The following is a 15,218-nucleotide window of genomic DNA, read 5'->3' as shown; positions in this document are numbered from 1 at the left end:
CTCCCATAGCACTTTACAGCCAGAACATTTCAATTTGAGAGATAGTTTCATATTTTATTCCTATTTTCATAAGCCATCGGAGGCCATTTGACCCATCAAATTAATACTGCCTCTCAGTACAATTCCAGTCATCCAATTAATTCCCACCAATTGATATTGTGTGCATTTTGGTTGTATAGCTATTGGAAAGATGTCATTAAACTGAGAAAGATGCAGAAAATAGGCACAGGAGTGTTACAAAGACTGCAGGGCCCGGGTTATAAGGAGAGACTGGTTAGTCTAGGGCTTCTTTCCATTGAACAAAGGACCTTACAGAGATTATGGGGGACATAGATAAGGGACTGATCAGTCTTTCCCCAGAGTGGATGGGTCTAACTTAAACCGAGGACATAGTCTGAAGGTGAGAGGGGAAGCCTGAGGGGTGATTTTTTTTAACAGCGAAGTTTGTAGAATGAGCTACCAGTTTAAAACATTGGATAGGAACAGTTTGGGGGAATATGGGTAAAGCACGGGCAGATGGAACTAACTGAGGTTGGCATGGACAACTTGGGCCCAAGGGCCTGTTTCCATAGAAAACAGGAGCAGATTTAGGCCACCGAGCCCGCCCGCCATTCCATTGTGGCTGATTTATTTTTCCTTTCAAAGCTGAGGATTGTTGAGTGTCATTTCCAGCACGCGAGTGTAAAGGAGAACGAGATAATTGCTACAGCGGATCTTATGCAGCACAATAAATATAAGCACATAAGGTAGCACATGTCCGTAAAGTGACATACCACGTTCTCCTGCCTTCTCTCTGTAACCTTTTAACACCCAGACTAATCAAGAACCAACCAACCTCTAAATTTACCCATTGACTTGGTCCCCACTGAGTCTGTAGCAATGAATTCCACAGATTGTTCACCTTCTGGTTAAATAAATCTCCTCGTCACCTCTGTTCTAAGGGGACATCCTTGTATTCCCTTTGGTTATAGACTCTCCCACTATTGGAAACATCTCCGTGTCACTATCCGGGCCTTCCATTATTCAACAGATTTCAATGAGATCTCCCCTCATTCTTTTAGACATCAGTGAGTACATCAAAAGCTTCTTACACGTTAGCCAATTACAAACAAGATAAAATCCAGGCAACACCACGAAATGCTGGAGGAACCCAGCAGGCCAGGCAGGCAGCATCTACGGAAAAGAGTACAGTCCACGTTTCAGGTCTCGGTCCAAAACGTCAGCTGTACTGTTTTCCATAGATGCTGCCTGCCTGGCCTGCTGAGTTCCTCCAGCATTTTGTGTGTGTTGCCTAGGTGTGTGTCATCCCTTCAATTCACGGGATCCAAGGACCGGCTACATCCAGGCCTCTAGTCCTTGTCCGCAGCCCGGAACACGCTCTCTGTAAAGCGTTATTCTGTATTCCCTGGTACTGCCTCAGTACGCAGATGTCACAACATGATCTGTATGGACGCCTGCAAAACAAAGTTTCTCCCCTGAACCGCGATACATGTGACAATAATAAAACTGATTTACCTCGTGGTTACCTGGCATTCAGGCTGATTGGAAGCAGAAGAGGCTGCGAGACAGGCGAAGGCTCTTGCCCTGTAACACCAACTCTGCATTTGCCTCCACAGCCATGCTGAGGTTGCCAACCTGTCTCCAAGGACCCTCGCTTAACGGTTTTGGTGTGTGGCCTAAAAACCGGTCGGGAGCCCCTGCTCCAGGTGGATAAGTGGAGAGACGGCTCCTTCCTCCCAGAGTGGCAGTGCGATGCAATGTTTAGGTGATTAGAGGAAAGCAAAGGGGAGATATCAAGAGGTAATTTTTTTTTAATAGAGAGTATGGTAATGCCCTGAACAGGGGTGCTGTTAGGGGCAGACACAAAAGGGACATTTCAGAGACTCTTGGATAGGCACATGAATGATGGAAAAATGGAGGTCTACGAGGGAGGGAAGGGTCAGATTGAACTTGGAGAAGGTTAACAGATCGGCACAACATGGGCCAAAGGGTGTGGACTGTGTTGTGATGTTCCCCTCCCCGACTGTTCCCACCTCCCCCGTACTCCACTTCCCTCTCCCAGCACGCTCCATCCCCCGCAGCCCTCCGTCACCTGCCAGCCGGACTTTTAGGTTGATGTCTGCAAAGTGTAGGGGGAGGCGGTTAACAGGTGGAGGGCTGCCTGGGATGCAATCTGATGGGCAGCACAACACAGTGGGTTGAAGGGCCTGTGCTGTTCCTTGATCTAGACACTAGATGGGCTGAATGGCCTCATGTGTGCTGTACTGTTCCTTGATCTAGACACTAGATGGGCTGAATGGCCTCATGTGTGCTGTACTGTTCAGTGATCTAGACACTAGATGGGCTGAATGGCCTCATGTGTGCTGTACTGTTCCTTGATCTAGACACTAGATGGGCCAAATGGCCTCTTGTGTGCTGTATCTACTTCCCTATCTTGCCATGAAACCCCTATGGACCCTATGGTCGGTGAGGTCACAAAGAGTCGGACTCGACCAAACTAGATGTTGCCCAATCAGCTGAGTACCTCCAGCACTTTGTGTGTTACTCAGAGCTTTGACTGGAGCACCCCACTCCACGTATTGTGACCTGAAGACAGACTGAGCAATTAAACTGTTTTAATTGATGCCGATAAATAAAAGACACATCAGAAATCACTGCCTTCTTTTCAGTGGCCACGCAGCGCATTTGACTCGTCTACATGTATCCGAGACGGTGCCTTCAGTTTCCGGAACCGGACGATCTCCGAATCCACCCGGAAGCCGGCCTTTTTGTCCTGGATGTTCTCGTCCAGTTGTTTCTTCGCGTTCTGTAGCATGTTGATATTGCGTTTGGTCTCCGCCATTGCACCGTCCAGCGCTCCAACACCCTGCTCAAAGAAGGGACTCGGTGAGCCGTGGCAAACCCCTCCCACCGAGGGTTAGTCCAGGAGCGGTGACCTCCCCACCTTATCCCAGAAATCAACTTCTTCAAAACAGTCATTGCCGGAAATCTGGAATTCTGTGTTCTATATTTAACAGTCTCTTAGACAGGCACGTCGGTGGTAGAAAATGGAGGGCTATGTAGGGGCAAGGATTAGATTGGTCTGAGAGTAGGTTAATATGTCAGCACAACATCGCCGGCTGTTGTAAAATTTAAAAACAACGCTGCCAGGAGTGGTGGTGGAAGCAAATATATTTCAAAGTTCAAAGTAAATTCATTATCAAAGTACATATGTGGCACTAGATAGACAGACAGACATACTTTATTGATCCCGAGGGAGATTGGGTTTCGTTACGGCCGCACCAACCAAGAACAGTGTAGAAATATAGCAATATAAAACCATAAATAATTAAATAAGTTAATCATGCCCAGTGGAAATAAGTCTAAGACCAGCCTATTGACTCAGGGTGTCTGACACTCCGAGGGAGGAGTTGTAAAGTTTGATGGCCACAGGCAGGAATGACTTCCTATGACACTCAGTGTTACATCTCGGTGGAATGAGTCTCTGGCTGAATGTACTCCTGTGCCTAACCAGTACATTATGGAGTGGATGGGAGTCATTGTCCAAGATGGCATGCAACTTGGACAGCATCCTCTTTTCTATATACAACTGTTGCGGGCCTTCTCAATAAATCTATAGAATAATAACCATAATACAATCAATAAAAGACTGCACCAACTTGGGTGTTCAACTAGTGTGCAAAAGATGACAAACTGTGCAAATACAGAAAGAAAGAAATAATAACAATAATAAATAAATCAGCAATAAATATCAAGAGCGTGAGATGAAGAGCCCTTGAAAGTGGGTCCATAGGTTGTGGGAAGCGCTCAGTAATGGGGCAAGTGAAGTTATCTCCTCTGGTTCAAGAGCCTGACGGCTGATGGGTCATAACTGTCCCTGAAACTGGTGGTGTGAGGGTTGACCTTAAGAAGCAGTTGGACAGATGCCTGAATGTGCAGGGAATGGAGGGGTATGGACCATGTGCAGGCAGGTCAGTTCAGCTGGGCCCTGATGTGACGGGCTGAGGGGCCTGTTGCTGTACTGGCCTGTTCCACACAGCAGGGCAGGTTGCATCTGTGGGAAAAGAAACCAAGTTAACATTTCAGGCTGAAGACCTGGAACCAAGAGCTGCAGAGAACACCGAGGAGGGATGATATCTCTGACAAGGCAGCAAACGTTGGTTAGCCCGCACTTGGGTACTGTGCACAGTTCAAGTGCCACCCGGTTGGAAAGACGTGATCAAACCAGAGAGCGTGCAGAAAAGATTCATAAAGACGTGAGAGGGAAAAGGTTTAAAAGGAATCATTTTTCACACATCATGTAACTGGTATCTAGAAAGTTGCCAGGGAGGTGGTGGAGGCAAGAACAACCTTTAAGAGGCTGCTGGATCGGTACTGGAGTGAGCAGAGCATGGAAGGATGTAGAATTATACCCCTATTCGGTACTAATTACCTGTGTTGATCAACTGGCTAGAGGGTTCACTGAGCCAAAGTGGCAATTCTGGACTAAACTTGAATCAACGAAGGATGCTCAAGAGCTGTGGCAGGGCCCGAATACTGTCACCTCTTATAAAGATAAATCATGCGACCACAGATGAGCTCGATGCCGCCTGTGCACGCTGTGACTGTCAAAACACAGGGGAACCATCATGAACTCCCTCTGTCCCCAGTGATCCTGTGATTTCAGTCTCTGAGGCTCACTTATGAGCAGGAGGGTGAACCACGGAAAGCATCCGGCCCAGGCCGAGTACCAAACCCTGTGTGCTGATCAGCCGACTGGAGAGCTCACTGACGTCTTTAACATCTCACTTCGGCCGTGTGAGGTACCCAGCTGCTTCAAGCAGGGTTCATTTATAGCCGTGCCTAAGGGGAACGTGCTCCCTGCCTCAATGACTATAGCCCAGTAGCACCTGCATCCACTGTGATGAAGTGTTTTGAGAGGCCGGTGATGAAACATCAGCTCCTGCCTGAGGAGCGACTCGGATCCGCTCCAGTTAGCCTATCATCACAACAGGTCCACAGCAGATGTCATTTCATTGGCTCTTCACTCACCCCTGGAACATCTGGGCATCAGGATGCTCTTCATTGACCACAACTCAGCATTCAATACTATCATCCCCTCAAAACTAATCAATAAGCTCCAAGAACTAGGCCTCAATACCTGAATCCTCAATTTCCTCATCTGCAGAACCCAGTTAGTTTGGATTGGCAACAACATCTCCTCCCCTGTCACCATCAGCACAGGTGCCCCACGCGGCTGTGTGCTTAGCCCCCTGCTCTACTCGCCTTATCCTTATGACTGTGTGGCCAAGCACAGCTCCAACGCCATGCTCAGGTTTGCGATGACACCGCTGCCGTCGGCCAAATCAAAGGTGGAGATGAAATCGGCTGAGTGGTGCCACCTCTGACAATGTCAGCAAGACCAAGGGGATGATTATTGACTTCAGGAAGAAGAAACCAGAAATGCAGAAGCCAGTCCTCATCAGGGGATCAGAGGTGGAGAGGGTCAGCAACTTCAAATTCCTCGGTCCAGCGTGTAAGTACCTTTACAAAGAAAGCACAGCAGTGCCTCTACTTTCTGAGGAGCTTGCGTAGATTCAGCATGACATCCAGAACTGACAAACTTACATAGATCTGTGGTGGAGAAAATATTAACTGGTACCATGGGATCTCATGGAAACATTCGGAGTATTAAAAGACCTGAACAGATTAGATATGGCAAAGTTATTTCCCATGGTAGGGGAATCTAGGACAAGAGGGCACGACCTTGGGATTGAAGGACATCCATTTAGAACAGAGATGCAGAGAAATTACTTTAGTGAGAGGGTGGTAAATCTGTGGAATTTGTTGCCACGAGCGGCTGTGGAGGCCAAGTCATTGGGTGTATTTAAGGCAGAGTTAGATAGATTCCTGATTAGCCAGGGCATCAAAGGGTATGGAGTGAAGGCAGGGGTGTGGGGATGACTGGAGGAATTGGATCAGCCCATGCTTGAATGGCGGAGCAGGTTCAACAGGCCAAATGGCCTACTTCTGCTCCTATATCTAATGGTCTTATGGTTGTATCATGGCCTGGTTTGGAAACACTAATGCTCTTGTAGGAAAAGCAGACAAAAAGCAGCGGATACTGCCCAGACCATCGGTGGTAAAGGCTTCCCCACCACTGAGCACATCTACACAGAGCCTTGTCTCAGGACAGCAGCATCCAGCATCAAGGACCACCACCTCGCAGGCCACGCTCTCTTCTTACTGCTGCCATCAGGAGGGAGGTACAGGAGTCTCAGGACCCACACCACCAGGTTCAGGAGCAGCTATTACCCCTCAACCATCAGGCTCTTGAACCAGTGTGGATAACTTCACTCACCCCGTCACTGAACTGGACTCGCTGACAAGGACTCTTCAACTCATGTTCTCGATATTTATTATTTATTTATTGTTGTTATTATTTGTTTTTGTATTTGCACAGTTTGTTGTTTTTATTTTGTACGTTGGTAGTTGTCCGGTACAGTCCTTCATTGTATCTGTTGTGTTTCTTGTACTGAATGTGATTACCGCCGGCAGTAAAATAAATCTCAGGGCCGTACATGGTGACATGTATGCGCTTTGATAATAAGTTTATTTTGAACTTTGAGTGAATGCGAGGTAGTGCGGCAGGAGTGGATAGGTGTGATAGTCTACGTGAACACAGTGGGCCGAAAGGCCTGTTTTAGTTCTGTACAACAGAAAGTCAATGCAAACTGTGAACCAGGTTGTCTGGAGAATGCAGGGGGGCAGAGCGTAGAACGTGGGCAAAGGGATACGAGAGGTGCAAAACGCAGAGCATGGAGGCACGCCCAGCACGTCGCCCCCTCCTCAGGAGGAAGGAAAGCGAAGAAGCTGAGCTGATATCACAGGCGAAGTCAGAGGGAATCAGTCATCTGCAGTTGTAGAATTCAGGCAGAAGAGGAGGTGCCTCACTGTAAATGAACAGGAAACAACAGACTGCTTGACTGTCAGGCGTAGGAACAGAATTAGGCCATTTGGCCCATCAATTGCTCAGAGAGTGGTGTGTGACAGGGATTGAAAGGGCAGGAAGTTTGGGGAAGAAGGTGGGCCACAAACCCATCGCACTACTCCATTTGGCTTCTTTAACTTTGAGGAGCCCTTATTGTGAACGTCAAATTCGGTCCACGAGGTCGACCTAGTGTGACCCGGTACCAACTCAAACAAATTTGAAGCTTTCCGTTCCCTCTCCCTCTCTTTCCCCCTCCCCCCCTCCCACGGAGAGTGTTTCCATCTCCCACTCGGCCACGTACCTTGACGAGAGTGGCCGCCTCCGTGAGCTGGGTTCCTGGATGGCGCTGGTAAACCTTCACCAGCGGCCTGTCTAGGCGTTCCCGTGTCATTAGGTGCAGCGTTGTCTCTGGGCCCTGACGTCAAAACGAGAGGTGCCTGGGTTAACTGCAGGTGGGCGATAACGATCTACACCCTGTACCTCCCATCCTAGCAGTGGGGTTAAGGTCAGTAACGTTCCTGTGGCCAGTCCCTGCCCCAGCAACCACAGGGTCTGCTGCAGACAGATACTCCCAGATGTTTAAAAGAGTCAAAGTGGGGAATTTTATTTTGTTGGGCACTGGGTGCATGGAATGGGCTGCCCCCCCCCCCCCCAGGGTAGGAGGGGCAAACAATTTTTTTAATATATGATGTCGTGACTGTGATGTGGGTGAACATGGTCATTGGCAAATTTTTCAACAGAAGCAATTTGCCATTGCCCTCTTCCGTTCCGTGTCTTTGCAAGACAGGTGACCCCAGCCTTTATCAATGCTCTTCGGAGATTGTCTGCCTGGCGACAGTGGTCGCATAGCCAGGACTCATGATATGCACCAGCTGCTCATACGACCATCCACCATCTCGTCCCGTGTCTTCACGTGACCCTGATCGGGGGCTAAGCAGGTGCCACAGCTTAAGGGTGACCTGCAGGCTAGCGCCCTACGCCTCCTTTGGTAGAGACGTGGAAACGATACGTGTGTTTAAATGTTTGTCAAACAGGCCCGTGTACGCACAGGGAACGGAGGGATATGGATCAGGAGCAGGCAGAAGAGATTTAAATTAATTCAGAGCAGACGCTGTGCACTGAAGACATCTTGCAGACATTGTGTTCCTATGCAGAACTGATCTGTCCTATGCTCTGTGCTCCACGTCCAGGACACTTGAATCACCAGGGTATAGAGGGCTTCGGGCCTACTTGCTGCTTATCCGAATGGAAATGGAATGGTGGGCATGTGTGTGGTGGGCTGAAGGGCCTGTTTCTATGTTCTATCAGTCTAGGACACTTCAGACGCTGAGGCATAGAAGCCTGTGGACCTTCTTGCAAACTTTACTTGATTCACCTTACAAAGCTTTCTGTCTGGATGCATCACGGCCTGGTAGGGCAACAGCTCGGCCCGTGACCTCGAGAAACCACAGGGAGTTGTGAACACAGGTCAGCACGTCACGGGATCCATCCTCCCCTCCACCAGACATCTGCCTACACTCCTCGTTGCCAAGAAGATTCGCGAGGATGGTTTGAGTTATAAGGAGAGACTGAATTGGCTGGGAGTGTGTCCCTGGTGCAAAGGAGGCTGACGGGTGACCCTTTAAAGGTTTACAAAATCATGGGGGTACCATAGACAAGTCGACTAGTCGCAGACCTTTTCCCAGAGTAGGAGAGCTTAAACTGGAGGGCGAAGGCTTAGGTTGAGTGGGGAAGATTTACAAGGGATTGGAGGGGCAACTTTTCCACATAAAGGGTGTTGGGTATATGGACTGAGCTGCCAGAGGAAATGGCAGAAGAGGATACAACGACAATTTTTAAAAGGAAAACTATATTGCCCCCCCACCCCCACCCCCACCAACCATCAACCTACCAGAACCATCCCTTTGGCCAGCTCCATCTCGTTGTACCAGCGCTTTGCGCGGTTGATGCCGGCTCGCGTCTCCCCAGAGCTGACCTCCAAGTGTTGCTGGGCAAGGAAGGTTAAAGACAGAAGGCGTTTGATCAGTCGGGACACCCCCCACCCCCACCATCCACCGTACAAGGAGCAGCCACAACGCCCATTTCCTAGATGTTCCCTCTCTTCAATTTTAATGAGGACGAGGTGGGGTGCGTGTGTGTGCGCGCGCGCGCAAGTGTGCGAGGGGGGGAGGTTGTTCACGGCTACCAAGGGGGATAAATCCGCTAAGGGCACTTTACAGAGAGCAGGGAGGAGAGAAAGTGCCCACAGGGAAAAGGACAGAGGGGTGGCCCTTACCATCACAGACACGCTCTCGGCCATTTTCTGAGTCAGTCCATCGTTGACCGATTTCTGCGCCACCTTGGTCAGAGCCACCGCGTCCTCGATCATCTTGTCGCTCTGCACCCGCAGTGCCTTGGAGTTGCTGATGACAGCTTTTGCATTGTCAATGGCCGCTTCGCAGGCTGAGAACAAGGCGAGATTTGGCAGAGGTTCCCAGCGGCGCAGGAGAGAGAGAGAGCCACGAGACGGGAGGGTGAGGGAAGCGGGAGTTTGACAGTGAGCGTGGATTGTAATAAGCAAGCTCCTGTCTCCCTTTACACAGTCTGTGTTGATGCAACCCCGATGTGGCCAGTGGGGTTTGCGATGAACGCTCTCCACTGTCCAAGCTTCCCAATGTGCAACCAAGCAGCCTCAAACTGTACAGGTCACCGTTCGTCCAACTACCTCAGTGAACTGACTGGTTACAACGCCACCTTGTCTTTGTACAGAGCCTTGGTGAGACCGCACACGCGCCTCTGGGTACACCCGTGGTCTCCTTGCCAAAGTACGTTGCAGCTCGGTAAGACTCTGGTCAGACCACACTTAGTGTTCACTTCTGGCCATCTCATTATGGGAAGGACGTGGGAGTTTTAGAGAGGGTGCAGAGGAGGTGCTGTCCTGACTAGAGAGCAGGAGTGAGTTCATGGAATGGAGGAGGATGAGAGGTGAATTGACAGCGGTGTACAAGATGATAAGAGGCCTAGATAGAGTGGAAATCCAGCACCTACGTCCCAGGGCAGAAATGGCTAATACAAGGGAGCACAATTTTAAAGTGATTGGAGGAACATCTCGGTCAGAGGTAGGGTCTCTTCCACACAGAGAGAGAGAGAGAGAGGTGTGTGTGTGTGTACGCGATGCCAGGGTGGTGATAGAGACGGATAGATTAGGAATATTCAGTTAAGCACGTGGATGATAGCAAAATGGAGGGCTATGCGGGAGGGAAGCATTAGATTGATCTTGGAGTAGGTTAAAAGCTCGGTGCGACATAGTGGGGCGAAGGGCCTGTACAACCCAGTACCGATCTGTGTTCTGCTTGTTGCACAGGGAGTGAAGTGGGCTTTTGAGACAACTCTGAATGCACCAGGTCTCTGTCTGCCCTGGAAGAAAGTGTTTGAGACACTGCGATCCAGGCCTCATGAGAGAGCTGTGGGCACAGCTCAGTCCGTCGTGGAAACCAGCCTCCCCTTGGTCTACACTTTCCACTGCCCCAGCAAGGCAGCCGGCAGAATCAGCGGCACCTCTCACCCCGGACATTCTCCCTTCACCCTCCTCCTGTTAGACGGGAGATACAGAAGCCCTAAAGACCAGGCTGAAGGGCAGCTTCTACCACTCCGCTTTCAGGCCCTTCAATGGAGGTCTTGGACGTTAAAGATGAACTTTTTATCTTTAACCTGCCTGCAGCTCTGCTCATTCTCAGTAAATCTGACAGCATATTCTGCATCCTGTTACTGCTTTCCCCCTTTGCACTGACGTTTTCAAAACGACCTGTGCGGACAGTTTGCAAAACAAAGTTTGTCACTGTATCGTGGTACCTGAGGGAACAGTAAACCTGTTCCAAGTCTCCTCACCAATGACTCAGACCTCACCACTGACTGACCCCTGACCCCTGACCCAGCTGACCCTTGCCTACTGTCTAGGTGTGCCTCATCCCATTGGCCTGCATCACAGCTCAGCATGTACTAGATGGACCGAAAGGCCTGTTTCAGTGCTGCAGTGCTCTATGGCTCTAATCCCACAGTCCGGCCCCTGGGTTATATGATTGAGGTGTCATGACGGACTGACCCCCCCCCAAACTATGATCAGTTGGCCTGACCCCCCTCCTGCCTTTGTGACTCGTTCCCCCCCCCACTCTCCCAACATCCCACCTCTCCTTACCGTAAGTGTAGGGGCCTGCTGGTGTCGGAGGGGGCATCACGTTTACGTCCCCTGACCTGAGAGAGCTCCTTGGTTATCCATGGGGTCAGCAGTCCTTCCTCCCCTCCTTGGCGGTTTGGCTCATCATCTGAGGTACCAGGTCAAGCACCAGCATCCGCTCCTGTAGAATTCCTGCAGCTGTTTCCGGGCTTTGTCCAGATCCTACAACAGTTCCACATCCAGATTCAGCCACCTACCATGTATACCTACAGAGCTGTGCAGAAGTCTTAGACACGTGTAAAATAAATTCTGTAAAGCACAGATACTTCCAAAACTAACGAAATGATGTTTCCAAAGATCAAAATATTTACTATGAAGAACAGTAAATGGTAAAAAACTAAATCAAATCAGGACTTTAAAACTGCATCAATTCAACTAGGTACACAGTTGTGCAGTTTTATGAGAGAATCGGCTGTTGGGCATCTTGGAGAACTTGGAGACTTTGGCTGTCTCACTTGCTTCTGTCTCTCCAGGAAATCCCAGACAGCCTCAATGATGTTGAGATCAGGGCTCTGTGGAGGCCATGCTGTCTGAAACTATAAAAAGTCTAGGGTGCCTAAGGTGAGTACTGTACATCGAAAGTCCTGGGACTTGCATTGACAAGGCAAGCTGGAGGCAGCCCGCAAATTGTTGCCACCCTTGTGCCAGCGCCACATAGTGGGCCCACAATGCTCCGCAGAACAAAACGACAACAGCGAAACAAGCCCTCTTCCCTCCCTCGCGCTCAAGCAGGTCTGGCTTCTGGGGTTCGACCATCGGTTTGATTTCCAGACTTCCGACTGACCATGAGTATCAACCCCTGGACAGGTCCACGGATTCCAACCTCGAACTCCGGGCTCATCAGTTCCCTGGGCCTCGCGCCTCCTCCTCCTCACGTGGACGTCCGATCCCAGGACCCACCACGTCCTTCGTCACCCGTCCACGTGGCTGGACATCGGGAGTGGGGCAGAGGCCCTGGATGCTGGACGTCTTTCACCCTCACATCCACGTTGCTGGAGTTCCAGCGCGATCTCCCACTCTTCCATGTCCCTGTCCCTCAACCCCAACCCCAGCACCACCCACCCCTCCATCTCGCCTACCTGCAGCATGAACTTTATCTTGTGCAGTGGGTCCTCCATGGTGGGCTTCACGTTCTCCAGCCGCTTCTTCTCCAAGCCAATCAGCAGGTCGGCCCCATCAGGTATCTGAGAAGCCAGCACACAGTGATGAGGGAATGCGACCAGCACTGAGTGAAGGGACGGTGGGTGGGGGGGGCCATCTGCCTCACGAGTCTTGGGGCCAATGTTGAGGGTGGCCAAACCAAACCCAGGGTATATCCCGGAAATGAATGGGTTAACGATTGAGGAGCACTTGATGGCCCTGGGCCTGTGCTAGCTGCAGTTTAGATGAATGAGAGGGGATCTCATTGAAACCTACCAAATAATGAAAGGCCTAGATAGAGTGAATGTGGACGGGAGGTTTGCTCGAGTGAAGGAGTCCAGGACCAGAGAGCACAGCCTCAGAATAGAGGGACATTCCTTTGGAACAGAGATGAGGAGGAATTTCTTTAGGCAGAGGGTGGTGAATCTGTGGAATTTATTGCCAAAGATGGCTGTGGAGACCAAGTCACTTGAGTACATTTAAAGGTTGTTGATTAGTCAGGGTGTCAAAGGTTATGGGGAGAAGGCAGGACAAAGGGATTGAGAGGGTTAATAAATTAGCCATGATGGAATAGTGGAGCAGACTTGATGGGCCGAATGGCCTGATTTTGCTCTTATGTCCTATAATAAATTGGCACTGACTAGACTCTTGCTGGCTCTCCATGTTTACTGATGTGAGCAGAGAGGACCAGACTGTATCCAAACCCGACTCACTCTCACTCTCACTCACTCACACACACACACACCACACACACACACACACACACACACACACACACACACACACTCACACACACACACCACACACACACACACACTCACACACACACACACACACACACACACACACACACACTCACACTCACACACACACACACACACACACACACACACACACTCACACACACACACTCACACACACACACACACACACACACACACACACACACACACACACACACACACACACACACACACACACAATGCTGGAGGAACTCCGCAGGCCAGGCAATATCTATGTTAAAAAGTGAACAGTCGACATATTGGGCCAAACTCTTCAGCAGGATCCGAGATAAAAAGCTGAGGTGGGGGGTAATGGAGAGAGAAACACAGGGTGAACCCGGGAGGGGAGAGGCCTGAAGTAAAGAGCTGGGTGAAAGAGATACAGAGATGGAGAAGGGGGAGTCTGATAGGAGAGGACAGAAGAAAAGTGGGAGGAGAACCAGAGGGAGGCGATGGTCAGGTAAAGGGATAAGGTGAGAGAGGGAAAAAGGGATGGGGAATGGTGAAGGGGGGGATTACTGGAAGTTTGAAATATCGATGTTCCTGCCTTCAAGTTGGAGTCTCCCCAGACAGATTATAAGGTGTTGTTCCTCCAGCTGAGTGTGGCCTCATTGGGACAGTAGAGGAGGCCGTGGATATGGGAAGTGGAATTAAAATGGGTGGCCACTAGGAAATCCTGCTTTCTCTGGCGGATGGAGCGTAGGTGCTCGGCGAAGCGGTCTCCCAATCTACGTCAGGTCTCACCGACAGACAGGATAAAACCCCAACAGACTCACAGGTGAAGTGTCACCTCACCTGGAAGGACTGTTTAGGACACTGAATGGTAGTGACGGAGGTGGTGTAGGGGCAGGTGTAGCACTTGTTCCGCTTGCAAGGGTAAGTGCCGGGGGGAGATCAGTGGGGAGGGACGAATGGACAAGGGAGTTGAATTCACGGCTGAGGTCTCACTCCCAATTGAAGCACCTGATATAACAAGGCCTTCACTCCCCTCCCTCCACTCTGTACACAGAGTGACGGCCTTCACTCCTCTCTGTACACAGAGTGACGGCCTTCACTCCCCTCCCTCCCCTCTGTACACCGAGTGACGGCCTTCACTCCCCTCCCTCCACTGTACACAGAGTGACGGCCTTCACTCCCCTCCCTCCCCTCTGTACACAGAGTGACGGCCGACACTCCCCTCCCTCCCCTCTGTACACCGAGTGACGGCCTTCACTCCCCTCCCTCCACTGTACACAGAGTGACGGCCTTCACTCCCCTCCCTCCCCTCTGTACACAGAGTGACGGCCGACACTCCCCTCCCTCCCCTCTGTACACAGAGTGACGGCTTCACTCCCCTCCCATCCCCTCTGTACACAGAGTGACGGCCTTCACTCCCCTCCCTCCCCTCTGTACACAGAGTGACGGCCGTCACTCCCCTCCCTCCCCTCTGTACACCAGAGTGACGGCCTTCACTCCCCTCCCTCCCCTCTGTACACAGAGTGACGGCCTTCACTCCCCTCCCTCCCCTCTGTAACACAGAGTGACGGCCTTCACTCCCCTCCCTCCCCTCTGTACACAGAGTGACGGCCTTCACTCCCCTCCCTCCCCTCTGTACACAGAGTGACGGCCTCACTCCCCTCCCTCCCCTCTGTACACAGAGTGACGGCCGTCACTCCCCTCCCTCCCCTCTGTACACAGAGTGACGGCCTTCACTCCCCTCCTCTCCCCTCTGTACACAGAGTGACGGCCTTCACTCCCCTCCCTCCCCTCTGTACACAGAGTGACGGCCCTTCACTCCCTCCCTCCCCTCTGTACACAGAGTGACGCCTTCACTCCCCTCCTCTCCACTCTGTACACAGAGTGACGGCCTTCACTCCTCTCTGTACACAGAGTGACAGCCTTCACTCCCCTCCCTCCCCCCTCTGTACACAGAGTGACGGCCTTCACTCCCCTCCCTCCCCTCTGTACACAGAGTGACGGCCTTCACTCCCCTCCCTCCCCTCTGTACACCGAGTGACGGCCTTCACTCCCCTCCCTCCCCTCTGTACACAGAGTGACGGCCTTCACTCCCCTCCCTCCCCTCTGTACACAGAGTGACGGCCTTCACTCCCCTCCCTCCCCTCTGTACACAGAG

The 15,218-nt window shown here is 51.0% G+C and overlaps 1 protein-coding gene across 1 annotated transcript; it reads right to left on the bottom strand.

The window, feature by feature from the left end:
• Positions 1–2,665: 2,665 nt before the first annotated feature.
• Positions 2,666–12,372, bottom strand: tektl1 (tektin like 1). The gene is made up of 6 exons (XM_073036250.1): positions 12,263–12,372; positions 11,145–11,345; positions 9,246–9,412; positions 8,862–8,957; positions 7,272–7,385; positions 2,666–2,866 (listed from the first exon to the last, which is right to left on the bottom strand). The coding sequence occupies exons 2-6, from the start codon at positions 11,179–11,181 to the stop codon at positions 2,666–2,668; spliced, it is 615 nt and encodes a 204-aa protein (XP_072892351.1). The 5' UTR covers positions 11,182–11,345; positions 12,263–12,372.
• Positions 12,373–15,218: the final 2,846 nt, after the last annotated feature.

The sequence above is a fragment of the Hemitrygon akajei genome, chromosome 2 (assembly GCF_048418815.1).
Source record: "Hemitrygon akajei chromosome 2, sHemAka1.3, whole genome shotgun sequence".
NCBI classification, from domain to species: Eukaryota; Metazoa; Chordata; class Chondrichthyes; order Myliobatiformes; family Dasyatidae; genus Hemitrygon; species Hemitrygon akajei.
The sequence above is the reverse complement of the archived record's forward strand: the minus strand, read 5'-3'. Positions and strand labels throughout refer to the sequence as shown.

Excerpts from the sequence above, each read along its gene's own strand:
- tektl1 (XM_073036250.1), bottom strand. The coding sequence starts at position 11,181 with ATGCCCCCTCCGACACCAGCAGGCCCCTACACTTACG. Across the intron at positions 9,413-11,144 it reads AGCAGGCCCCTACACTTACG|CCTGCGAAGCGGCCATTGAC; the intron begins GTAAGGAGAGGT and ends CCTTGTTCTCAG. Across the intron at positions 2,867-7,271 it reads AGGCGGCCACTCTCGTCAAG|GGTGTTGGAGCGCTGGACGG; the intron begins GTACGTGGCCGA and ends TTCTTTGAGCAG.